The 26915-nt window shown below is 42.8% G+C and overlaps 1 protein-coding gene across 1 annotated transcript; it reads right to left on the reverse strand.

Moving 5' to 3' along the window:
* Nucleotides 1–888: 888 nt before the first annotated feature.
* Nucleotides 889–18025, reverse strand: RDH11 (retinol dehydrogenase 11). Its single transcript, XM_059373461.1, has 7 exons — nucleotides 17865–18025; nucleotides 15655–15773; nucleotides 14972–15127; nucleotides 13770–13874; nucleotides 13016–13225; nucleotides 9796–9985; nucleotides 889–3412 (listed from the first exon to the last, which is right to left on the reverse strand). The coding sequence occupies exons 1-7, from the start codon at nucleotides 17936–17938 to the stop codon at nucleotides 3310–3312; spliced, it is 957 nt and encodes a 318-aa protein (XP_059229444.1). The 5' UTR covers nucleotides 17939–18025; the 3' UTR covers nucleotides 889–3309.
* Between the last annotated feature and the right edge of the window lie 8890 nt (nucleotides 18026–26915).

The raw sequence follows: 26915 nt of genomic DNA on the forward strand, positions 1-26915 counted from the left end.
TTTTATAATGTGGTGAGCAAGGCGGGCCCGGCTTCATCAGGTCTCTTTCCCATCATGTAGTGTGTTAACAATCACAAAGTCCTTTTCTGCATTTCATGGGTTTTCATGGTTCAGTGACGGGAAATTCCTATTTTCAACTTATTTCATGATTTTCTTTTCAAAACCCTTTCTGAAGTATTTGCTTGGCAGCCCAAGATATAAAACAACCCAGACGTATTAAAAGATATATGACTGTTCAGGGGGAAACGATGTGATTTATAACTCCTAGACCTTTATTTTTCTTAGACTAATTCATTGACCACTGATTGAACGCATACTTTGAGCTCCTAATGTTCACTGAGTATAGAGACAGCAAAATCTGAGATAGTTAGTGGAACTGTACTGTCCTAAGTCCCACAGCACTGTTAGAGAAGGGGCAGGTACAAAAAGGAGGTGTGGGGGCGCCTGGGTGGCTCAGCGGGCTAAAGCCTCTGCCTTCGGCTCAGGTCAAGATCCTAGGATCGAGCCCCACATCGGGCTATCTGCTCAGCAGAGAGCCTGCTTCCTCCTCTCTCTCCGCCTGCCTCTCTGTCTACTTGTGATCTCTGTCAAATAAATAAAATCTTTAAAAAAAAAAAAAAAGATGTGGAAAAATGGGATCTTTGAACAGTACCATAAAAGACAAGTAGACAAATGGGTGAATCAACAATTACATTATCACACAACATTAAGTTATAACATCTGAATTGAGGCTGTACTGTGGCTAGATTCTGGGGACAAATTATCCTTAAAAATGAGAAATGATTGTATAACTATAATAATGAAAAATGTTCTTATAATTAAACTTTGTTTTTTTCTGTTGACTCTAAACTTTCATTTAATTCTTAGTTATTTTGATGAATAAAAACATAGTAATCAAAAAATTTTTATTTGTCATTGACAGTTCAACATAAATTAAGTAAAATATTAGTTCAATGATGCTACTTAACTATTATTAAAATTTTCCAATTTTTCCATAAAATGACCATTTCTAAATTATATACCTTAAAAGTCAAAGCAAGTTCAACAAAAGAATATTCATTTACAAATATGAGAAGACTGTGGTCCTAAAACTCTTTACCCCCACCAAAGTGAATATGTAATTGTCAGTCCAAGACAATCACAAACTATTAGAATAACATACTCCAAACAAGTGATGGGAACATTACTGATTCTTCCATTTCCTATGGCAGCATTACCTTTGATAAAAGTTCTCCAAATTAGGGGCACCTGGGTGGCTCAGTGGGCTAAAGCCTCTGCCTTTGGTTCAGATCGTGATCTCAGGGTCCTCGGATCGAGCCCTGCATCGGGCTCTCTGCTCCACAGGGAGTCTGCTTCCTCCTCTTTCTCTCTGCCTGCCTCTGCCTACTTGAGATCTGTCTGTCAAATAAATAAATAAAATCTTTAAAAAGTTCTCCAAATTAAATGTAGGTTTTTGGCATACAGACATTTTAATCTTGTCAAAATAATGTAAGGAAGTGCCCTGAAGATTATTAAATTGGCTATAAATTATAGTATCAGTCCTTAGGACAATTTTGCCTAATAAAGAATTGGGGTTTTTTGGTTTGGGGTCTTTTTTTTTTTTTTTAAATAATCTCTATACCTCATTAGTGGTTTTTTTTTTTAAGATTTTATTTATTTATTTGACAACGAAATCACAAGTAGGCAGAGAGGCAGACAGAGGGGGTGGGGGAAGCAAGCTCCCTGCTGAGCAGAGAGCCTCGTGTGGGGCTCGATCCCAGGACCCTGAGATCATGACCTGAGCCCAAGGCAGAGGCTTAAGCCACTGAGCCACCCAAGCACCCGTTTGGGGTCTTTTTCTACCACATTGGTTGTTTGGCACTTGTTAAAGACAGTGTAGGATCAGTCTTGGTAATTCTTCCATAGTTACGTATTGCCATCTTTAGCTGTTTTTTTTTGTTTGTTTGTTCGTTTTATTCCTTAACTAGTCCCTTCACTGTTCACATTATCTTCCAGGATTCTTCTCTTTTTTGGACTTCTTCCCTGCTACCCATGTGCTTTTTGGTGAGTAGTTATCCACATATACACAATGTGTTTCCCTTTGTAGCACCACCCATTTGTATTAAAGACTGAATGAGGGGCGCCTGGATGGCTCAGTGGGTTGAGACACTGCCTTCGGCTCGGGTCATGATCTCAGGGTCCTGGGATTGAGCCCCGCATCGGGGTCTCTGCCAGCCTGCTTCCTCCTCTCTCTGCCTGCCTCTCTGCCTGCTTGTGATCTCTCTCTGTCAAATAAATAAATAAAATCTAAAAAAAAAAAAAAAGACTGAATGACACTGTTTACTCCATCTTTGAACACTTACCTGCCCCAGCGTCCGGTTTAATACTGATCCTTTGTAGCTATTTTAAATTTTGTAAAAATAATCCCAATTGCATGCTACCTAAGAACACATACAAAGATATCCTCAGTGACAATCACCAAATAGCCTTTCTCTTCTTCTTCCAGTTTTCTAAGAGAAACTAAGGCACAAGAAGGCCTCCATGGGTCTGGGGTCCGTAAACTGAAGTCAGGTAGGTGGTCTACCTTCCAGTACTGCTCCTTTCTCTACCCACTTGCTGGCCTGAGAAACAGTAGGAAAATGATGGCTTGAACTTGATTTTTATTTCTGCCTTCCCTCAAATTTCTGCCTTCCTCCCAACCCCACAAACTTCTGTGGTCCAGACATGTAAAAGTGTCTTAACAGCAGTGGCTGTAGGTTGCCGGAGATAAAGCCCATGCCATAATCCAGATTCAGTTAAGAGTTTCCCGAAAGAATCCAGATGTTGGTTTATGATGGTTTTCTTAGCAGGTGAGGGATGAGCCCTGCTCTTGAGCCAACCCACTGTTGACTGTGGGAGTTGAACTGGGGCTGCAATACGGCCCTCCTGAAAAAAAAAAAGCTGGCTGGTGGCTGGGAGGAACTATATTGTTAACAAAGTTGGTAGAAACTAATCAAAACTGCCACAAATTGACTCTGCCATAGCTAAGATTCTCCCAGGTAGTAGGTTTCAGAAGGCAAATATGAGTTTGCAGGTCATATGAAAATCTTATCCTAGGATACCTCCTGTAAGTCTGGCAATAACAAGAGCAAAGTCTATCTGGATTAATGCAGGGTGTTTTGATCAATCTGGCAGTGTACATTGGGCTTTTATCAGATATCAAGCAGGCAAGCCTGGAAGGTTTGTTTTCTTTGTGCTGGAGGTTTTGGCCATCATGAAGGAGAATCATTTTGGCAGGGAGTACTGAGGAGTCTGCTGGAGGTTTCTCTTGAGTCCACCTGCCACCACCCGTCATTCCATAGGTATGCCCAGCAGGTCACAGCTGACGTCCCATAGCCGCCTTGCTATCGTCTCATTCCGAGCCTGGGCAGAGACCCACGCCACACTGCAGTCACTAGAAGGAAAAGAGAGAGGCTTAAAACACAGGGTTTATGAATGGAGTCTGTTCTCTGCCTGGAACAAGGAATGTGACAGAGAAACAACCTAGGGATCACATGTCCTCTATACACTTCATAAGGCCAGTCTTTGTCTTCTCTTCATTCTCTAATCCTTACCCCAAAGAAAATGTAATTACTGTTTAGATCTCCTCACTAGACTTCCTCTGACCAGAATGTCTGATATATAATGCATAGCATTTAGTCTTTATATTCCCCTTTATATGTATATATTTAATTAATATCAGTGCTCACCTGACACCTATGTATGTCCAGCTGTTCACACAGGACCTTGTACAGTGTCTTGTTGCTGAGATTACACTGGTTACAGATGCTTGGAGTGGTAAAAACAAAACCACCCTCAAAACTTACTATTTCTGGGGGTGCCTGGGTGGCTCAGTGGGTTAAGCTTCTGCCTTCAGCTCATGATCTCAGGGTCCTGGCATCAAGCCCCAATCTCTGCTCAGCAAAAAAACACCTTACTATTTCTGGCCTACTGCAATTATAACTTTAAAAAAAAAATTTTTTTTTTTAAAGATTTTATTTATTTGACAGAGAGAGAGAGAGATATCTCAAGTAGGCAGAAAGGCAAGCAGAGAGAAAGGGAAGCAGGCTCCCTGCTGAGCAGAGAGCCTTATGCGGGGCTCAATCCCAGGACCCTGAGATCATGACCCAAGCCAAAGGCAGAGGCTTAACCTCCTGAGCCACCCAGGTGTCCCAACTTTTTAAAAAATCTTTTTAAAGATTTATTTATTTTTGAGAGAAAAAGAGTGCATACCAGGAGAAAGGCAGAGGGAAAGGGAGAGAGAGAATCCCAAGCAAACTCCCCACTGAGCATGAAACCTGATGCAGGTTTCAAACTCATGACCCTGAGATCATGACCTGAGCCAAAACCAACAGCTAGACACTTAACCAACTGCACCACCCACGCACCCCCAATTTTAAGTGTTTTTAAACTCAAATAACAAGTAAAGCCAGCCTCATAAAAAATGAAGGAAAAGATGATAGCATAAAAGAAATGTAATAATAGAGTACTATGTGTTTCATATACCTTCTCTTCATTGCTGTAATCTCCATAATTCAAAATCCCCATTAAATGCAGGAGGCGTATTCAAACTGCCCTGCCCAGAAAATTTTCTCAAAGAACATTTTACTCATTTTTCATTAGCTGCATCTAGTACACAGTGGGTATTCAATAAGGGTTTTTTGAAAAGTGATTGAGTAAATGGACTGTAATCTTCTAAGTCAAGTCACGTAAGAAGCAATGTAAGAAGTTATATACTATTTCAAGAGAACTGCTTCCAGGACATCCTTAGCAAATTCTGAAGGTGAAAGGAAAGTTGGCAAGTCTGAAAAAAGTACATGAAGCAAATCCTTAACACTATGTCCATAAAGACACTGCTAATCAAAGAGTAGGTTATGGACTAGCAGGAGCATCATCAAGGAGTTTGTTAGAAATGCCAATTCTCAGGCCCCCTCTCAACCTGCTGAATCAGAATCTGGAGGGCAGAGGCCCAGGAATTTGTCTTCAGCCACTTCTTCAGATGGTTCTAAAGCACATGAAAGTTTGAGAAACACCACTTAAAGATACGTTCACAATTACAAAACAAGCCTTGTAAGTATAGTACTTCTGCTTAAGGAAACTTACCAGCATGACCAGCACAACCTGCAACTGCTGAGCAGAAAGACCATCACAGAGAGCCAAAGACTCTGTAAGACTCTAGAAATGAGCTGGCCTTTGTAAGCCTCTGTAGCCTCTACTGCATGATTGATGCCTTATGTTCTTTGCATATGACACAGCAAATGACACAATGGACAGGAAGGTGCCTTGTGTCGTAGTTTATGACATGCTGTAAAATTTATTCAAATACCAGAGTAAAAGCTACTTACGTGTGGTTATGGCATCAGCACAGTCATGGTGCTGGTATTTTCAGTAGGGTTTTGAGAAGTATCAATCAGTATATATAAAAAGACCAATTTCAAAACTTACTACAAAGCCATAGTAATCAAGACACTGTGCATTAAGGATAGACATATAAATGAATAGAACAGAACTGAAAGTGTAGAAGTACCCTTACATTTATGGTCAATTGATTTTTGATAAATTTGTTATAGATTGAATCATGTCCCCTTAAGCCCATATGTAGAATCCCTAATCTATAACAAGTAAGGTTATAAAGGTAGGGCCCTAATTCCACAGGTCTAGTGTCCTTATAAGAAGAGGAGACACCAGGAGTGTGCACACACAGAGTGAAAGCCATCTGAGGACACAGCAAGAAGGCAGCCCTCTGTAAGCCAGGCATAGAGGCCTCACCAGAAACCAACCCTGCCAGCACCTTGATCTTGAACTCCCGTTCCCAGAACTGTGAGAAAATTAGTTTCTGATATTCTGTTACAGCAGTCTAAGGAATTTTTTTTTTTTTTTTTTGAGCCCAGTGTGGGGGTTGAACTCACAGCCAAGATCAAGATCAAGAGTTGGACACTCAACCAACTAAGCCACCCAGGTGCCCCAGCCCAAGGAATTTTAATACAGCTACCAAGAAAATTCAATGGAAAGAATAATCTTTTCAACAAACAGTTCTGGGACAATTGGATATCTACATGCAAAAATGAAATGAAGTCAAGACAGATCCCTACTTCATTCCATATGTAAAAATTAATTCAAAATGAATTATAGACCAAAATGTAATGCTTAAATTATTAAAGAGTTAGAAGAAAACATAGTAGTAAACCTTCGTGACTTTCAGTTAGGCGGTTGGGCAATGGTTTCTTAGACATGGCACCAAAAGCACAAGTGACCAAAGAAAAAATCGGTAAGTTAGACTTCATCAAAACTTCTCTGCTTCAAAAGATACCATAAAGAAAGTAAAAAGACAAACCAAAGAATGGGAGAAAATATTTATAAATCACAAATCTTATAAGGGACTTGCATCCAGACTATATAAAGAACTGTATGTGTGTATATATATATATATATGTATATATATATATTTATAACTATGTAAAGAACTGTTACAATTAAATAATAAAAAGATAGTGATCCATTTTAAAAATGGGCAAAGGATTTGAATAAATGTTTCTCCAACAAAGATAAACAAATGGACAGTAAGCGCATGAAAAGATGCTTAATATCATTAGCAGGAAAATGCAAATGAAAACCATAATGAGAAAAACTAGAAACACTTGAGTAGAAAAATTATTCCATGCTTACCAGGAGGGCTTAAAATCAAAAGGACAGATAATAAGTGTAAGGAAGGGTGTGTAGAGATTAGGACCCTCAGCCCCTGCTGGTGGCAACACGAAATGGTGCAGCCACTTGGGAAAACAATCTGACAGTTCCTCAACAGTTAAGCAGAGTTGACATATGACCCATATTTCAGTGGGATTCAATTTCTAGGTATATAAACCAAGAGAAATCACCATACAAAAATCTGTACATGAATATCACAGCATCATTATTCAACTAACCAAAAAGTGATAACCCAAATGTCCCCAATTGATAAACGGATAAATAAAATGTGGTATATCCAAAAATGAAATATTATTTAGCAACTAAAGGAATGATGTACTGGTACATGCTTTGGGGTGGATGACCTTGGACACATTCTGCTAATTTAGCAAGAAGCCAGTCACAAAAGGCCACTACTATAACTGCATTGATAGGAAATGTCCAGTACAGGCAGATCCATAGAGAGAAAAAATAGAATTGTTGTCTAGTGCAAAGTTTCTAATGCTTCAGTCAAGACAGACTTATGTTCATTTTTTGACTGTGGTCAACACAGTTGCAACACAGTTTAAGCCTCCAATGCTTAAAATTAGGAATCCATGGCACTGGAAAGGCTCTTCAAAAGTCAATTAAATAATTACTATGTCATGGATTTGAGGCTCACTTGCTTTAAGCTATTCAGTCAAAACCTCAAAATCTCCAGGGAAGAAGAAAACAGTCACCCATAGAAAATCATTCTAGTATATAAAACTATGTAAATTTATCTCTCTGGATTTTAGCTGTACATTTCCAGCTATCTGCACTATACACTTCTACTCACATGGAGTCTTATGGAACATGGACAGAGCCAGGTTTACTACGTAGTGGGCAACCGATCCTTTCCACATTCTTTTTTTTTTTTTTTCCTTTTTTTAAGGAGGGAAAAGGGCAAAGGGAGGGGGAGAGGGGCAGAGGGAGGAGGAGAGCCTCCTCCATGCCCAGCATGGAGTCTGATGTAAGGTTCGATCTCACAACCCTGAGATTAAGATCTGAGCTGAGATCATTACTCAGACTTAACCTTTTAACCGACTGAGCTACCCAGGCGCCCCACCCCCCTTCCACATTCTTTTCACAACAGCAACCTGATCCTTTTCTGAGGAATGACCTCTTTCCCACAGTATGAAGACCCCATTAATCGAGTGCCTGTCTCTGTCTAACCAAGGGAGTAAGGATGAGAGGATGGAAGATGTAGAGCTTCCTTGCTAGAGGGGAATAGTGAGCAACAAAACAATGACTGAGGATAACTGGCTTATACTCATTCCAGCAGCAGTGCCCCAGCTAGCTGACTGGCCACTCTGTCTGTTCTAAGCCTGGCTCTTCAGTCTTCTCTTTTGTTCTTAGGAGAACGCCCATATTTTAATAAATTCCCTTCTTGCTTAAGTTAGCATGCGTCTATTTCCACTGCTCTGGAATCAAAGAACTCTAAGCTCTACCCATGATTTTTCCAAGTCTGCTGTCTCAGTTGATGTCATCATCAGTCTCCAAGTAAGTCAGGCTTGATCCCAGGTCACTAACTCTTCCCAGACCCCTTACTCATTTCGTCATTAAGCCATAAAAATTCCACCTTTTCAGGGCCTCTCCCACTTAACCCTTCTTCGTGTTCCAACTATCATTACCCTAAATCCGGAATTCATTCTCTCTCACTTGGGTTATTTATTCATTCATCAAGCAAAGTAACCAGGGATGTTTCTCTGTGCAGATTATTTCTCTCTCTACTGGAACAACTTCTGTGCCTCCTTTCCAAGCCTGGCATTATGGGCCTTTCATGATCTCTCTACATTTCGTTCCAATTTTAATTTATTTACAGCACTTTCTCTAAAATTTCAAGTTATTTCCATAAAATCTTGAAGGGGGAGGTAAGAACATGCTAAAATTTCAATTTTTAAATAGATTTTATTTATGTATTTGACAGAGAGAGAAAGCACAGGCAGGGGAGCAGCAGGCAGAGAGAGAGGGAGAAGAAGGCTCCCCACTGAGCAGGGAGCCTGATATGGGGCTCAAACCCAGGACCCTGTGATCATGACCTGAGCCAAAGGCAGAGGCTTAGCTGACTGAGCCATCCAGGTGTGCCCCTAAAATTTCAATCTAATATGATGCTTGAGACCTGCTTAAAAATAATATGAGAGGGAAAAGATATGGGAAGGGCTGGTGCATGGGGAAGGGGGAGTACTGGCCATGGCTTAATGGTTGTTGAGACTATATTATGGGTATATGGGGGTTCAACTGTTTTATCTACTACTATACATATTCAAAGTTCTCTATAATAAAAAGTTTTAAAAGTCTTCACTTAATCATGAAGGGAGTCCATTGATACTATTTTAGTCCTGAAGATAATAGAGAAATACAGATTCAAATTCTTCTTCTTTTTTTTTTTTTAAGATTTTATTTATTTGGGCGCCTGGGTGGCTCAGTAGGTTAAGCCGCTGCCTTCGGCTCAGGTCATGATCTCAGGGTCCTGGGATCGAGTCCCGCATCGGGGTCTCTGCTCAGCAGGGAGTCTGCTTCCTCCTCTCTCTCTCTGCCTGCCTCTCTGCCTACTTGTGATTTCTCTCTGTCAAATAAATAAATAAAATCTTTAAAAAAAAAAAAAGATTTTATTTATTTGACAGAGACACAGCAAGAGAGAGGGAACACAAACAGGGGAAGTGGGAGAGGGAGAAGCAGGCTTCCTGCTGAACAGGGAGCCTGATGCAATGCTTGATCCCAGGACCCTGGGATCATGACCTGAGCTGAAGGTAGACAGTTAACGACTGAGCCACCCAGGCACCCCTCAAATTCTTTCTAAGGTACAGGGGGAAAAATTGAACACGGAGTTCAAAAAGGAACAAAGAAAACTCGACGGATATAACAAAAGGTAGGAAGAACAGAAACAACCAGAAAACATCATAAAAGACAGAGAAAACCAAACCCAGCAGTACCATGAAAAATGCAAATGAGTCAACCCCCTTACTACAGGGTAAAAACATAAAAAGACATAAGCTATGCCACACAATGTAGGAAGTACAGTATACCAGACAAATCCAGATTATTTCCCTTGAGCCATAAAAACCCCATCTTCAAAAACAGACACATTCATACCTGAAATGATGCCCATTTAGAATCTCAAGTCCTTCCGTGAGAGCACAATACAGGCTGGTCTGTGCTCCCTGCTGAGGGGTCTTGATGAAGAAGGAGAAAAGCCACCACATCCATTTCATGAAGGACGAGTGCCGAATCAGTTCAGACTTGACTGTGCCCGGGTGGACAGAATACGCCGTAACGCCAGAGCCTAATGGGGGTGCCCCATAGAGAGAGGAAGGCAGGACTTGATATTGCTGGACAGCCGAGGACAGCAGGGGCCGTGAATAAACATTTAACCCCAGGAAGACTCCCTTCCCACAATGGTATTATAAGCACTCCTCACAGTTACTTACACCTCCATATTTCACAGGTTAGGATTAAAGCTCAAAGAGGTTATTAACTGTTAGGAAACAGCAGAGGGGTGCCTGGGTGGCTCAGTTGGCTAAGCAACTGCCGTCGGCTCAGCTCATGATCCCAGGATCCTGGGATCGAGCCCCGCATTGGGCTCCCTGCTTGGTGGGAAGCCTGCCTCTCCCTCTCCCTCTGCTGCTCCCCCTGCTTGTGCTCTATCTCTGATAGATAAATAAAATCTTAAATAATAATAATAATAATAATAAAGGAAACACTAGAGCCAGGAGTCAAACCTCTCTCCCACACTTTGACTCTAGGGATCACTCTTTCTTCAAAGCTGCCTTTTTATTATTGGCTGCTGGGATCCCACATTTCTGTTTTTCCAAACCTTTCTTGTTGCTTCCTCTCAGTTTCCTGGACCAGTTCCTCATCTTCTACCCAAACTGCAAATGCTGGAGCTCCCATATCTTGCTAAATTCCTCTCTAGAACTATATGGCATGCATTTTTATGCACATTGTACTCCTTTGAACTCTTGGCTGACTTTGAGTGGCTAAGGGCACGGGCTCTGTGGTCAGACTGTCCAGTTTTGAATCCCAGCTGGGCAAGCTCCCTATGTTGCGATTCACTTTCCTCTTGAAATGGGGATAATCCTAATACCTGCACCTCACATGGTGGTTTGGAGGATTAAATGGATTCATATCTATAAGAGACTCGATAGTCTCTGGTACATGGTAAGTGCTAAATGACACTTAGGCATGTGCTGGTGAGGTCCCCAGTTCCTCACTAGAACCTTGGGGCCAGAGAGGTTTCCAAATTTCTATTGGTTTTAGAAAAATAATATGACACAGATACATATATTTCTTATTACCTAATCTCCCTGATACAAGGGAGGTTTTGCTGCTAAATGAGCTTTGGAGTCAAGCTTCTGAAAAAATTCTCAGGTCTTTGTGGATTTCATGATTGCAGATAAAGGACTATGGACATAAATTATTTCCAACTTGACATCTACTCTATTTTTTTTTAAGATTTTATTTATGTATTTGTCAGAGAGAGAGAGAGAGAACGCACAAGCAGCAGGCGGAGGGAGAAGCAGGCTGCCCACTGAGCAGGGAGCCCAATGCGGGGCTCAATCCCAGGACCCTGGAATCATAACCTGAGCCGAAGGCAGATGCTTAACCAACTGAGCCACCCAGATGTCCCTTGATACCTTGATACCTTCTCTAGATGACCCATAGTAATGCTGACACAGAGGCCCCAAACTAATTTCATATTTTAAAGGCCAAACCTGGATCTTGCAGTGTTCCATAACTCCCAATCAGGCAGGCACACAGACCAGTTCTTGACCATTCCCCACCTTACCACACATATCCGTCAACAAGCCCTGGGGGTTTCCCATCGTAACTATCTCTTAGGAGTGTACACTACCCTCCATCTCCACCACTTTAGTCCAGGACACCCTCACTTCTCACCTAGAAGTGAGAAATCACCTGCTGCACACACTCTGGTCCCCATTTTAAAAAGGCTTTCATTCTGAAGGTTCTTTCCTGCTCTTCCACTAAAGTTCTTACCATAGACTCTAAGGGTTTTGACTCTGTCCACTGTCTCAGTTCAGACCTCTGCTCCCTTTGCTTTCTACATTTTAATCATAGCAGCCTTTCAGTTACTCAAACTGAATCTAGACCTCTGTGCATTCTCTTCATCTGCCTGGAATGTTTCTCAATATCCCGAGATGCCTCATCCCACCCACTCTGTAACCCATCTAATCTCCATGTAGCTTGATGATCCCATATCAACAGTCGGGCTCCTATGTCTGATTCCTAGCCAAAATTCTGCCTGCCTCAACTCCTAAGCGACTCTAGGAGTCCACCCTGGATTACCCTTCTTTATCGAAAATTCAGAGTAGACAGTGTTAAGGACCTTTGTATATTTGTGACTGAAGACTCCCCTCTTCAAGCATACATTTCTCTCTTATTTAACCTTGTGTCTAAGTAAGACACTCCCCCGCCACCACCACCCCCAGAGTCCCAGGACCTTTTTTATCCTACTGGTTGTATCTAGTACCAGCTCAGGTCCCTCCCTCTGCCATTTCCCCCCTCCCCCAGATTTTATTTATTTACTTACTTACTTACTTATTTATTTATTTTTAAAGATTTTATTTATTCATTTGAGAGAGAGACAGTGAGAGAGAGAGCATGAGCGAGAAGGTCAGAGGGAGAAGCAGACTCCCCATGGAGCTGGGAGCCAGATGTGGGACTCGATCCCGGGACTCCGGATCATGACCTGAGCCGAAGGCAGTCGTCCAACCAACTGAGCCACCCAGGCGCCCCTATTTATTTATTTTAGAGAGCAAAAGAGCACATGTGCAGGAGGGGCAGAGAGGGGGATAGAGAGAATCTCAGGCAGACTCTGCACTGAGCCCAGAGCCAGACCCAGGGCTTGACCTCACAACCTGAGACCATGACCTAAATCAAAACCAAGAGCCACACGCTTAACCCACTGAGCCACTCAGAAGCCCCCAGGTCCTTCCCTTCTATCTAGTCTCATTATGAGTAAAACACCTTGCTTGATTGTGAGGCCTGACTTAATGAGGACAATAACCTATAAAGTAGTCCTATTTTACTTATGAGGAAATAAGTCTGGAAAAGTTAAGAAACTTGTTGCAGGTCGCACAGCCAGTAAGTACTAAAAGTCAAGCCTTACGACTCAAAGTCAGAATGTCTCCATCTCCTGCCAGCCATCTCCAATATTCAGCTGTGGGCTATTTACTAAAATAATACCCAGTTATAGTCATGGCAGCAGGTTTGTCCAGGGAATGGGCTCCAGAAAACGGTATTTTTGCTACTTTCCATTGACTGGTATCTCTATAATTACTTCTTCTAAGCCTACCTTTGAGCCTCCGAGCCAGTTCCTGGGTGAAGAGAATGTTAGCTAGCTTGCTATGACAGTAGGCCAGACCTGCATGGTAGAATTTCTCGCCCTGAAGGTTATGGAAGTGGATCCTTCCCAGGTGATGTGCTAGGGAAGACACATTCACTATCCTTGATGGGGCCGATTCCTTCAGCTTCTCTAGCAGCAGATGGGTCAGGAGGAAGTGACCTATGGGAAAAACTAGAATTAACAGAGTTCAGGGCCAATGCCAGGGTGAAGGGAGTCATAGTGAGCCCTGGAAAGAACACAGGAACAAGGCTTTTTGCCTTATTAATTCATTATAAACTGCAGAACAAGCTCAGGGAGGGTTTGGGGAAATAGGACAGCCATCTCTCCCCGGGGGTGGGGGGGCTGGATTATGTGAATATGAACTCTTGTCTCCTTCCAACTTGGATTAATAATACTCTTTAAGAGCAAGCAGCCTCTGCCTGATGCTGGTCATAAGGTTCCCCACAAAGAAAGCAACACAGCCCCCAGTCCAGTGAAGCTGTTCAAAAAGGCCCCAAGGTAAGTTGAATCTGGATCGCAAATTAAAAAGTGGGTGGCACCTCGAGGAGGCCTAAGTTTATCTCTGAGCTATCACAGAAGGACCAGAGTATTCACTATCCACTTATGGTCTCTTAGGGCCCAGAGGCAGCTCAGTCTGACCCCTAGGTTTTCCAAGAAGAACTTTAAGCTGCTTCTAGTTTGGTGATGAGACCAGATTTCTTACCCAAGTGGTTGACTCCCATGTGCATCTCAAAGCCATCTGCTGTCTTAGAGTAGGGACACATCATCACTCCTGCGTTGTTGATCAAAATGTGTAGATGTTTCTCCTCTGCAGGGGAAGAGGAGATGTGATGGGGAAGCAGCCAGCCACAGCAGTTACATCTGAGAAATCTGCCTTACATCCGGGATTTGAAAATGGGGATGCATAACTTACTTTAATCTTCCTCCATTTCTCCTTCATATGTGGATTGTATCATTTTTCATTGTTTAAGACTTTCATTGTTTACCTACTACAGAGCAAAATTCCATCTTATACAACCAAGTTGCCTTTCCGATCTTTCCTTTTAAGGAGCTACTCACTCACTGCTTTGGGGGAAAATGTTCTGTTCACCTCTCCTAGTAGAAGGACTTCCCAAGCTGAATCAGAAGAGTCAAAGCAAGAACCAACAGGCTGTTCTGTACACACCCCATGCCACTGGAGAACTCCAAAAGGAGTTCTGTACTGGCTTCAACTCTTTGTTGCATCTGGCAACTCTTTTCGTGGTTTATTTTCTCACGTAATTTGTAATTTCTAACTATGAGCTCATATCTATAGACATTTTTTACCTTGGGAGGCCAAGATCCATGTGTTGTGAGGGGTTATGCCTACAGAGTACTCTTGGGTCTGATTTTGATGTGTTACTACAGGGTTTTATGTTAGCTCCTCAGCTCAAGATTCTTACACTGATGATGTAATAAATTCCCCCCCCCCACAGATGATGCCAACTTGAGGTTCTAATATCTTGCAGTTGACTCTCTAACCACCATGTCCTAAAGAGAAGATAAACTTCTTTGCCATGTCTTGGATCTGATGGCCTACTTTTTTTTTTAAGCTCCCATACCATGGACCTGATGAGTTTTTGTGAGCCTCAACCTTATGGAAGCCCAAGATACAGCTCCCCACTCTCAGGGCCTGAGGCCTCATTCTCCTTTCCTTGTGAGGTTTTTGGCTTTAGTTCTTATGCACTGCTATGACTCTTTAAACTCCTTTTTTGTTGCTGCTTCTTGAGGATTCCCTCTTGTTATTAAGGAGTTCAGCTATGAATGAAATTTTTTATTATAATTTATCTAGTATTTCTATGTATTAAAGAGAAGGCTCTTTTCCTTTAACCAAGACTGCCATGTTGATTGCAAGATCAACAACATAATCTCCAGTTCTGTACTTACCCGCTAAGAAGTCTTTAGCAAAGGCTCGAATAGATTTCGTATCAGCCAAGTCCAGTTTCCGCACGAATACCTGTTGATTCCCCGTTATGAGCTGGATCTCTCTGGCTACTGATTCCCCCTTTTGCACATCCCGGCATGCTAAATACACACGAGCACCTGTCAACAAATACATAAAAGAGACACACTGTCAGCTCTGCTTTTGAGTGGACACTATAGACCTACAGACTTATAAATGTCATTTTCTACTTTAAAAAAAAAAGTTTTATTAATTTATTTGACAGAGATCACAAGTAGGCAGAGAGGCAGGCAGAGAAAGAGAGGGGGAAGCGGGCTCTCTGCGATGCAGGGCTCGATCCCAGGACACTGAGATCATGACCTGAGCCGAAGGCAGAGGCTTAACCCACTGAGCCACCCAGGTGCCCCTACATTTTTTTTTTTATGGGAATTTTATGCCTACTTCATGACAGGGGTATTTGATGAACAACAACAACAACGAAAGAAAAATAAACCAAAATACGAAGTGTCCATTATACAGAGAGCATTATACTAGGTTCAGAGCAGTGAATCTGTGGGACACTTGTAAAGTTCTTGAATTCCAAGACTGGGAGGGAGTAATAAGCATCCCCCGCATCCCCTTGTGAGGGATAAAATGGCAGGAGGGAATTAGAAGCAGATGAGCTTGCCTCTTTGAGCCAGTTCTTTGGCTGTCTCCTTTCCAATGCCCGTGTTGGCTCCAGTGACCACAGCTACCTTCCCAGGAAGCTGGACAGTTGATGTACACATCCCACTACACAGCATTTTCCTGTAGAGAAGGAGAGCTCATCAGTTCTTCGTTCCTGTCTTAGCCAGAGGTTCCTGTAACTACCATGTCTTCCAATCCCAAGACTAGAGTTTGCTTTGGTTCTTTCTAGTGCTGTCATTTTATAGATTTAAGGAAGACTGAAGAAAAATTTTCTGCTCTTGCTCAAGGGCTTTTGCTCAAACATTTTCTGCTTCTCTCTTGGGAACAAAAACGATTCTATTTTAAGGGCAAACCTTAGAGCTGCCCCCTGCAGTACAAGAACTGGGTAAGTATTTGATTATCCAGGCACCTGGCTTCAATTTGAGCCCTTTGACAGGCTTAGGGAATCATAAGACTCAGCCTAGAAGAAGCAAGAACTGGTCCACTTACGACAATCTGTCCATAACTGGCACTTTTTGGCCTTGATTTGCAGCTAATCCAATACAAAAAGTTAAAATTATGGAAGTTTGTTTGCTGCAGTAAAGCAAACAGAAACACGCACATACACACAATTAAAAATAAGACAAAGAAAAGACATAAATCAGTACCAACAGGAGCTGGGATTTGAGTCCTGGTTTAATTAGTGTCCTTGTTCCTAAGCACGCCACTCCCCTTCTTTTCCAAAGAAATGAATGCACAAACAGGGATTAGCATATCTCAGATTGTTCTTTTTTTCTTCTCTGCAAATTTCAAGACTCAAGTTAAAAGAATCTGTTGACCAGGAGATGCACTTTTAAAGAGCATTTCAGCCTTCTTCATTGAACTGGGAGTCGCAAGGCACACACTCCTAGCCACTAAAACTACCTGCTTAGGGCACACAAGTCCGTAAGGAAGCAAACTGGTGCTCATCAAAAGATATCTTCCTCCTTAGAGAACAAGCCTCCCTGCTCAGTTTTTCACATCCTTTCAGGGTTCGCTCCAGGAGCGACAACATATCAGGATCTCTACTGAGTTCTTTCTTCTCTTTACCAACAGGATGAAAGAAACAATCAACTATGAAAAATCCAGCTCTAGGCTAGCTCCCCTGAGCTAGCCAAGTGGCTGAGGAGTATAAAGGTTGCAGTAAAAATCTTCCTGAGAAAAATCTCGCAGCGGTGTGAGCACTATTTTCAGTTCAGGCTTAACTTTTCACTGAGATTCTATTTGGGTAAAAGGATCTTGTGGTGCAAAGAAATACAAAGCGTTCTCATCTGAGTGGGAGCACTAGGCGTTCAGAAGGGAGGAAAAATAAAAGTAAAAGAGGAGCGCGAGGGTGGATGGTGACCACGCCCCCGCCCCCCGCCCCCGAGGAAGGACTGTCTCTTCTGTCTCCCGTTCACCGTCACTACTGGTGATTTACTCAGAACCAATCAGCAGGCGCCCATAGTGCAGCTCTTCTCCGATTCTCTGCCGCACTTAGCCAGCCATTGGCTGATTTGTCACCAGGTCCGGGACCACGACCCTCATTCCTCTCGGCCTCACCCCCAAACCCTGGGCACGATTCAGGTCCCCCAGATACTCCTGCTCTGAAGGCACAATGCGGCTCATGATGAAACCCTTCCGTTTCTTTCCTCTACAACATCCGCCCAGAAAAAAGGCGAATCTATCTGCAACAAGAGAGCAAGCAACGGGCCGGCAAACCGCACGATTCCCACCGACAGAGTTTCAGAGAGCAAAAGGTCGAATCGCTCCACCGTACTTCAAGGCTGGAAGCAAGACGATAGATAGGGCTGGTTCAAGGCGTGGGAGCTAAGGGGAAAATGAGTGTTAAGGTCCACACCCCACTTTAGGGTCTGAAATCTCCCAATGCTGATAACTTAAGGGTCTGAGGGTAGCCTTGCACTCAGGGTTCTCTCGAGCAGAAAGCAAGGGTTTCTGAGACGAAAATAATGATCGGGAGAAAGAGAGTCAGGTGAGCCGGACTACAGCCCCTTCCCACCGCCTGGGGTCTCCTGATCTCGTTCCCCTGTATCCAGGACAGCTGAACCTCCTCCAACCAATCGAACATCCGGCCTCGACCTACTTGGAAAGCCCCCAGGGATTTTCCTTTTCCTTCTTCTGGAAACAGAGGTTCGGTGAGGATTAGCGTCCTCCTGAATTCTTCTCAAGAGAAGGCAATACATTTGCACAGACCTGATTTGGGGTGCAGCGATGTACAGGAAAAGGGGTAGAAGGAGGAGCAGGAGCAGCAGGACCCCGATCATCATGCCGGACGGCTGCGGTGTGTCTAGGTAGGAGCGGAGCGAGATGCCCCAGCAGCGCTCGAGGACCGTGCGGCTCCTCCCAGACACGCCCTAATCTTAGTACTGCAGCCCAGCGAGCAAAGCCGTCTGGGAAATGTAGTCCGCAGCTTGTGCTGGAGGGCGCTGCTCCCAGCCGCTCGAGCAAAGCGGACACGCAACAAATCCCCAACTATTTAGTTTCTAGGCCTTCTAGGATCGTCCAGCTTTCCCACAGCCCTCTGGCCACCACGGTTGTCATGAAACCTCCCTAGTCCTCTAGCTCTTGGTGCCCAATTCCAGATCCTGGTTAAGTTTTCCCTTATCATAGTGCAACAGTTACCGCATTGTTCCTCCTGGAGATCAAAGATTGGCGTCTGGGGAGTGTTATGAGGCTGATTACGCAGGAGAGGAGCCGTTGGAGTCTGACAGTTGGGAAGGAAGTAGGGAGGTGGGAATCCTTCCTCCTTAGAGATTCCTTCATTCCAGGGGAGTGTAAGCAACCCAACCCTGAAGAAATATCCAGGAGAATCGCTTTATTGTGTCTGTTTTGTATTATAATGCTTTCATCATTTTCCTGTTGTTTGAGTGTTAATTGATAATAGACCATGGTTCTCCTGGTGACTTGGATTAGATATGTTAATTCCCAGGGTGGCCATGAATTTCCCAGATTAGTACAGTTGGTTTTGCTTACTCGTGAGAGTCTGTAATCCTGTCTTGAATTAAGGCCATGGAAATTCTTTGAGAACAAAAAGTTTCCCTGTTCAATTATTCCTTCCCGCTTTGCCAGCTGAGGCTTATATCTAGCTTCCAAGAGGTAGAGGTAGAGGATGTTTTAACAAGTCAATAACTGGATAATTCATTTCCATTTGATGGAAAAACATGTTCCAAGTTCAATTTAAATGAATATATCTTACAGAAATTGAAGAGGTTTCCTTCACACAGTACAAATTTTTACTGATTTAACGTTAGATTGTCTAATAATCATCAGATTTTGTCAAATGCTCATTGTGGTACCTAATATATGTATAGGCTTTTACACCTTTTACACCTTTATTAAAAGCCTTTCATGTGTTTTGTACCTTATTCGTTCACTTATTCATTTGACGAATGTGCTCTTCCTACAGTGTACGAGGCACTGAACTCAGGATCAGCAGGGAGCCAGCAAAAATGACCACTGCCCTCTCAAAGCTTGTGGCATGTCAGGGAGGAACTTTATGTGATCACCCTGAATAAACCGTGATGAGGGTTATGAGGGAAAATAAAGGTTTGGGAGGTCTTAGCCTGAAGCTCCTCCTGGTCTGGAGGTCAGGAAAAGCTTCTTTGAAGAAATGCATTTGATCTGAGGCTTGAGGGAAGGTCAGGAGTTAGTGCGCAACATACAGATGAGAGTTCTCTGAGCAGAGGGAAGAGTCCACTGGAGAGCTCAGAGTCAGAGAAAGCAGGAGCACTAGGACAGTGGAAAACATTGGTCTAGGGGCGCCTAGGTGGCTCAGTGGGTTAAAGTCTCTGCCTTCAGCTCGGGTCATGATCCCAGGGTCCTGGGATTGAGCCTGCTTCCCCCTCTCTCTCTGCCTCCCTCTCTGCCTACTTGTGATCTCGATCTGTCAAATAAGTAAATAAAATCTTAAAAAAAAAAAAAAAAGAAAACATTGGTCTAGCTGTGGCACAGAGGTAAAAGGGAGTGCTAGAAAGAAATGACAATAGCCAATGTCTAAATGGTGCTTATTATGTGCCAGACCCTGTCCAAGTGCTATTAACTACCTTAATTCCCATAATAGCTACAATTTTTTTTCTATTTTATAGACAAGGATACTGAGCCAACAGCGAGGTTAAATAAATTATCCCAGTCCGTGGTGGCAGAACTGGGATTCAAACTTAAGAAGGATATATCCAGGCTCTGTGCCCTGGATAAAGGCCATATTGCCCAAAGAGGAGGCTGGACACCTCCCCGTATGTCTGTGCTTTTGCACATCCACACAAAATTTGCATGCAATTTTATTCAGAGAATCTAGATTAAAAACCATCGGTTAAACCCACTAACGAAAGATGAGTAAGCAAACGACCGACCGGCTTAGAGAAGCTATGACAAAAGCAGAGGGGAGGGTGTTGGGGAGCACTAACATTGTGGAGTAGGTAGAGGAAGGTGAGCCTGAAAATGGACAGCGACAAAGGGACAGAGAGGTTGGTGAGGGGTTAGAATGGGTTCAATGGGATTAGAGAAGCCACACAGTAATTTGAACAGGAAGAGTTTAATATCAAGAATTATGAAACCTAACGGGATTGGAGAAATGAGGAACTGGCTAGTATAGGGGTTATTAAATTTTTTCTTTTTCTTTTTAAGATTTTATGAATTTGTCAGAGAGAGAGAGAACACAAGCAGGAGGAGGGCAGGCAGAAAAAGAAGCAGACTCCCCTCTGAGCAGGAAACCTGAGGCGTGATTTCATCCCATGACCCTGGGATCATGACCTGAGCTGAAAGCAGATGTTTAACTGACTGAGAAACCCAGGCATCCCTAAATGTTTTTCGTACAGAAACAATATTTTAGGCTTTGGAGACATCTGGTCTCTGCTGCAACCGCTCAGTTGTGCTATTGCAGTGTAAAAGCAGCTTTAAACGATGTGTAGTTGAATGAGCATATTCCAGTAAAACTTATTTACAAAACAGGCATTGGGCTGGATTTAGCCCATGGTTTGTCAACCTGTGTGATAGGAAGAAGTAAAGAGAACTCTCAAGAAGATTAAAAGAGCAGATAAAAATATAATATATTAAAAATGTAATCACAGATATAATAGAAATAATACAACATAATATAAAATAGCCAATACTTAGGGCTGAGAGCGAGCCCCCGAGGAAGAGATGGCTTTGCTCCTAGACCTTGCTGGAGAGGGACAGGTAGAGAGTGTACTGAAGGGCAGAGAGGTTGCTGGACACCTACTGTTAGGTGTCAGGGGAAGCTGTCCACAGGGAGATGTCTCACGGAAGGAGCTCTGTTACAAAACACTGACAAGGAAGCTGCTGGCCACTGAGTGCTGATAGGGAAAGTGTGTGCCCCGCGGGAGCTCAGCCAGCAAACCCCTTTCCTCCTGCAATGTCTCACCCAAGTTTAACATCATGCCAGATGGCAAAGAAAAACACATTTCAAGGGTCCATTTCTACTATCACAGAGCAGGCGAAAAGGATGACTTGTTGCTGACAGGCAATGAATCGATAACTGGCATGGGAGGGAAGCTGGGGACTGGTGTAATAGAACACGTTAACAAGGCATCTCAAGAAGTAGCACTTATGGCACCAAAAGCATGATCCAAAGAACAAATTGATAAGTTGGGACTACATCAAAATTAAGAAATTCCTCTCTTTGAAAGATAATGAAAAGAAACTAAATCTGGGGAGAAAATATTTGCAAATGACATACCTGATAAAGTATTTGTAGTCAGATTTTTTTTAACCCCCAGCTCCGGATTAAGAAAATAACTCCGTTTTTTAAACTGTCAAGTGATTTGAACAGTATATCGCCCCCAAAAGATGCACAGATGGCTAATTAGCACAGCAAAAAATGCTCAATATCATAAATTATTAAGGGTAAGCAGATCAAAACCACAATAAAATGCCACCCCACATTTACTATAGTGGCTAAAATAAAAAAGGCTGACCATACCAAGAACTGAGGAGAATGTGGAGCAACTGCAATTGTCACACACCACTTTTGAGAATATAAAATCTGCAACCACTTTGGAACAAAGTTTGTCATTTTTTTAAGAAGTTATATGTTGGGCGCCTGGGTGGCTCAGTGGGTTAAAACCTCTGCCTTCGGCTCAGGTCATGATCCCGGGGTCCTGGGAATGAGCCCCACATCGGGCTCTCTGCTCGGTAGGGAGTCTGCTTCTTCCTCTCTCTCTGCCTGCCTTTCTGCCTACTTGTGATCTCTGTCAAATAAATAAATAATCTTAAAAAAAAAAAAAGTTGTATGTCAGTTAAACTGTACCTATCTTATTTTTCCTTGGTAATTCCCAAGAGAAATTAAAGTTTATTTATACAAAGACTGGCTTGTGAATGATCCTGATGGCTTTATTTGCCATGATCAAAAACAGGAAACAATCCAAATGTCCAGCAACAAGTTGAACAGATAAACAAGAGGTTCTATATGCACACGTGAAATAGGTATTACTCAGAAATAAGGACTAGACTTCCAACACACACAGCAGCCTGAATGAATCTCCAAGTAATTATGTTGAATGACAGAAGCCAGACAAAAAGTGTGCATATTATGTGATTCCATTTACATAAAATTCTAGAAAATGCAAAATGGGGATTATAGATTGTGGTGATTGAAAGCAGATCACTGTCTGGGACACCTGGGTGGCTCAGTTGGTTAAACATCTGCCTTTGGCTCAGGTCTTGATCTCAGGGTCCTGGGACTAAGCCCTGCCTCAGGCTCCCTGCTCAGCCAGGAATCTGCTTCTCCCTCTGCCCCCACTATTCACACTCTTCCTCTCTCTCTCTCTCCTGAAGAAATAAACAAAATCATAAAAAAGAAAAAAAAGAAGGAAAGAAAGAGAGAGAGAAAGAAAACACTCTTTCTGGGGATGGGAGGAAGAGGAGGGGGATAGGAAGGTTTTACCAAGGAATATGAGGAAGCTTTGGGGGGTGATGGACATGACATGTTCATTGTCTTAACTGTGGTGATAGTTTCATGAGTGTATACAAAGATCAAAACTCATCAAAGTGTATACTTTATTTTTTAAAAAAATTTATTTATTTATTTGAGAGACAGTGGTCACAAGTAGGCAGAGAGGCAGGCAGAGAGAGAGCGAGGAAGCAGGCTCCCTGCCAAGCAGAGAGCCCTATGCGGGCTCAATCCCAGGACCTTGAGATCATGACCTGAGCCGAAGGCTGAGGCTTTCACCCATTGAGCCACTCAAAACCACACTTTGGGCGGCCCCAAAGTGTATACTTTAAACATGTGCAGATTATTGCATATCAATTACACATCAATAAAGCTGTTAAAAATAAGAGGTATACAAGTAGGCTACACTACTGAAAGGTCAAGAAACATAAGAACTGAAATGTGTCTAACAGATGCAGCATAATATTAAGGACTGGTGACGTTTCAGAGATGTGGTGGGTGGAAGCCTGATTGGAGTGGAGTAGGCTGAGGGGTGAGTGTAAAGTAAGGAAAATGAAGCCAACTCTATCAAGGTAGGAAGGAGAGAAGAGGTTCCTATCAGAAGGGCGAGGTGGAATGGTAGGAGCATTAAAAAAAAAAAAAAAAAGATTTATTTATTTTATTATTTTTTAAAAGATTTTATTTATTATTTATTTGACAGGGATCACAAGTAGGCAGGGAGGCAGGCAGAGAGAGAGGAGGGAGCAGGCTCCCTGCCGAGCAGAGAGCCCAATGCGGGACTCGATCCCAGGACCCTGAGATCATGACCTGAGCCGAAGACAGAGGCTTAACCCACTGAGCCACCCAGGTGCTCCTAAAAAGATTTATTTATTTATTTTAGAGAGAGAAAGAGCAGGAGCAGGAGGTGGGAGAGAAAGAGAATCCCAAGCAGACTCCCTGCTGAGCCCTAGCCCCCCCCCCCCCGCCCCGGGGCTTGATCCCACAACCCTGAGATTATGACCTGAGCCAAAACCGAAAGTCTGATGCTTAACCCACTGAGTCCCCAGGTGCACCTGTAGGAACATTTCTACAGAGCACAGAGAAGAAAGATGAATGAGGACATAGAAGATAAATGACAAAGTAAGTTCCCCCAGAAAGCAGAAGACGATGAGATGGAGACAAATTCATCTTAGAAGGAGAGAAAGATATGTTGAGCACAAATTCAAAAAGATTTATGAGCTTGGTAGCGGAATATTGAGGAATTGTCCTTCTCATGGTCCCTATTTGTATGTGTGTGTCCATGTGAAGAGGCTAGGACATATGCGGAACCTGAGAGTGTAGGCAAGAAGAGTAAGAAGAGTAGCAAACATGGGGCGCCTGGGTGGCTCAGTGGGTTAATCCTCTGCCTTCGGCTCAGGTCATGATCTCGGGGTCCTAGGATCGAGCCCCTCATGGGGCTCTCTGATCGGCGGGGGGCCTGCTTCCTCCTCTCTGCCTGTGTCTCTGCCTACTTGCGATCTCTGTCTGTCAAATAAATAAATGAAATCTTAAAAAAAAAAAAAGAAGAGTAGCAAACATGTGAGATAATTGTTGTAGAGACTAGGTCAGTGGGATTAAGGAAATAAAGAAAGAATGGATGGTTTAACTGGAGGCCCTGGGTGATGCCAGTGGCTGTATATTATAACAGCATCAACAAGGAAGGTAATGTGATTTTTCTGTAGCAGCTCTCACCAGTCAGCCTCACAAAGCAGACAGATGGATAGTTCATTGAGAGTTGGGGTTTTCTCAGACTCTAGGGACAGAGAGACAAGCCAGGAGACTGAGGGGATTGTCAAGAGAATGACTAAAGTGAGGAGTGTGGAGTCTTGGTAGGATAATTTGAGGAAGTGACGGCAGTTGGGGGCTATAATGATCTGTAGGGCCTCCTGGGGCTAAAGAGCTAACGCATTGGGATTCACCCCACCAGAGAGCTAGGTGAGTAGGAGGTCCCTCAAGATGGTGGGGGGTAGGAGTATAGGAAGTTTGCGGTGGATGGTTCCAGGTGTTGACAGATGAGGGGCAGGGATGAGATAGGGAACGAGGTTCTTGGAGATGAGGAGATCAAGGGACTGAAGGTCCAGGGAATTGCTGGCTCAATGGAAGGTAATTAAGTCACCTATAACATTCGTGTTCAAGTCTCTGTGTAATTGTGTGTTTTCATTTAGTTTGGAGATACACCTGGGAACAGAATTGCTAGATAATATGTTAACACTATGTTTAAATGTTTAAGGAACTATGGGACCATTTCCCAAAGACGCTATTTCATTTTCTATTCCTACCAGCACCATATGGGTTTTCAATTTCTCTACATCCTTGTCAATACTTGTTATTGTCTATTGGTTTTAGTCATCCTAATGGATGTGAGTATTGTCTCACTGTCAGTTTGATTTGCCTGAGGACTAATGATGCTAAGCCTCTTTTTCTTTTTTAAGATTTTATTTATTTATTTGGCAGAGATATCACAAGTAGGCAGAGAGGTAGGCAGGGGGAGAAGAGGAAGCAGGCTCCCTGCTGAGCAGACAGCCCCATGTGGGGCTCTATCTCAGGACCCTGAAACCATGATCTGAGCTGAAGGCAGCCACCAAGTGCCCTGCTAAGCCTCTTTTAATGTATGTATTGGTCATTTTATTTTTGGAAACATTTCCAGAGAGCTATGTCTATTCCGATCCTTTGCCCAGTTTTAATTGTGTTACTTACTATTTTATTGTTGAATAAAGCCAGGATTTGGGGGGCGCCTGAGTAGCTCTGTGGGTTAAGCCTCTGCCTTTGGCTCGAGTCATGGTCTCAGGGCCCTGAGATCGAGTATCACATGGGGCTCTCTGTTCAGCGGGGAGCCTGCTTCCCCTTCTCCCCCTGCCTACCTCTCTGCCTACTTGTGATCTCTCTCTGACAAATAAATAAATAAAATCTTTAAAAAAAAAAAAAAAAAGCCAGGATTTTGGACCCAGGAAGTGTAGCCCTGAATGAGGGTTTAACTCTCACGTTCTCTTGTTTCTTCCTATGCATCATGGTTACAAAGTGGTACAGATTTTGTTTTATTACTATTTACTCTATGTAAGAAGTCAAATAAAAAGGCATTTATTATTTTTTTTTTTAAAAAGGCATTTAAAAGCTGGAAAACATAGTTTCTCTTAGAGGTGATAACTGTCTTGTTTTAGGACAATACCTTAATAGAATCTTTAGGAAGGGGAAGGAGACCTGACGAGACAGTTTAATAAAGAAATAGCTTAAAGGGCGCCTGGGTGGCTCAGTGGGTTAAGCCGCTGCCTTCGGCTCAGGTCATGATCTCAGGGTCCTGGGATCGAGTCCCGCATCGGGCTCTCTGTTCAGCAGGGAGCTTGCTTCCCTCTCTCTCTCTCTACCTGCCTCTCCATCTACTTGTGATCTCTCTCTGTCAAATAAAGAAATAAAATCTTAAAAAAAAAAAAAAAGAAATAGCTTAAAAAAGAAAGAAAGAAAGAAACAGGTAAACTGTCTTATATGAGAAGATACAGAAATTTGGGAGTTTAGACTAACAGTTAAAAAGGACAGAAGATAAGACTCACCAAAGAATAGAGGTTGACAAGCCACTACACTGTACACTTTAAATATCTTCTCATTTGACTTCTTAATTATACCTCAATAAAGCTTAAAAATAGAGAGAGTTAAGAAAAATGTCATGAGCTAGAATTTACAGATAAAATTGATGAGTGAAAAAAGTTCAGTGTCAGGGTGGCCAAAGGACTTTAAGAACATGGCTGTTTAAAAAAAAGAAAAGAAAAGAAAAAGAACAGGGCTGTTTAAAGTTCTGTTTTGGGGGCGCCTGGGTGGCTCAGTGGTTTGGGCTGCTGCCTTCGGCTCAGGTCATGATCTCAGGGTCCTGGGATCGAGCCCAGCATCGGGCTCTCTGCTCAGCAGGGAGCCTGCTTCCTCCTCTCTCTCTGCCTGACTCTGCCTACTTGTGATCTCTGTCAAATAAATAAATAAAATCTTAAAAAAAAAAATTAAAAAAATAAAGTTCTGTTTTGTCAAACAGACACATAGATCAATGCAAAAGAATAAAGAACCCAGAAATGGACCGTCAATTCCATGTTCAACTAATCTTAGACAAAGCAGGAAAGAATACCCAGTGGAAAAAAAGACCATCTCTTCAACAAATGGTGTTGGAAAAATTGCACAGCCACATGCAGAAGAATGAATCTGGGCCATTTCCTTACACCATACACAAAAATAGACTCAAAATGGTTGAAAGACCTAAATGTGAGACCAGAATCCATCAAGATCCTAGAGGAGAGAGAACACAGGCAGCAACCTCTTTGAGCTCAGCCGCAGCAACTTCT

The sequence above is a fragment of the Mustela nigripes genome, chromosome 13 (genome assembly GCF_022355385.1).
Source record: "Mustela nigripes isolate SB6536 chromosome 13, MUSNIG.SB6536, whole genome shotgun sequence".
Lineage (NCBI taxonomy): Eukaryota > Metazoa > Chordata > Mammalia > Carnivora > Mustelidae > Mustela > Mustela nigripes.

Excerpts from the sequence above, each read along its gene's own strand:
- RDH11 (XM_059373461.1), bottom strand. The coding sequence starts at position 17,938 with ATGATGATCGGGGTCCTGCTGCTCCTGCTCCTCCTTCTACCCCTTTTC. Across the intron at positions 15,774-17,864 it reads ATCGCTGCACCCCAAATCAG|GAAAATGCTGTGTAGTGGGA; the intron begins GTCTGTGCAAAT and ends CCTTCTCTACAG. Across the intron at positions 3,413-9,795 it reads CTAAATGGGCATCATTTCAG|TGACTGCAGTGTGGCGTGGG; the intron begins GTATGAATGTGT and ends TTTTCCTTCTAG.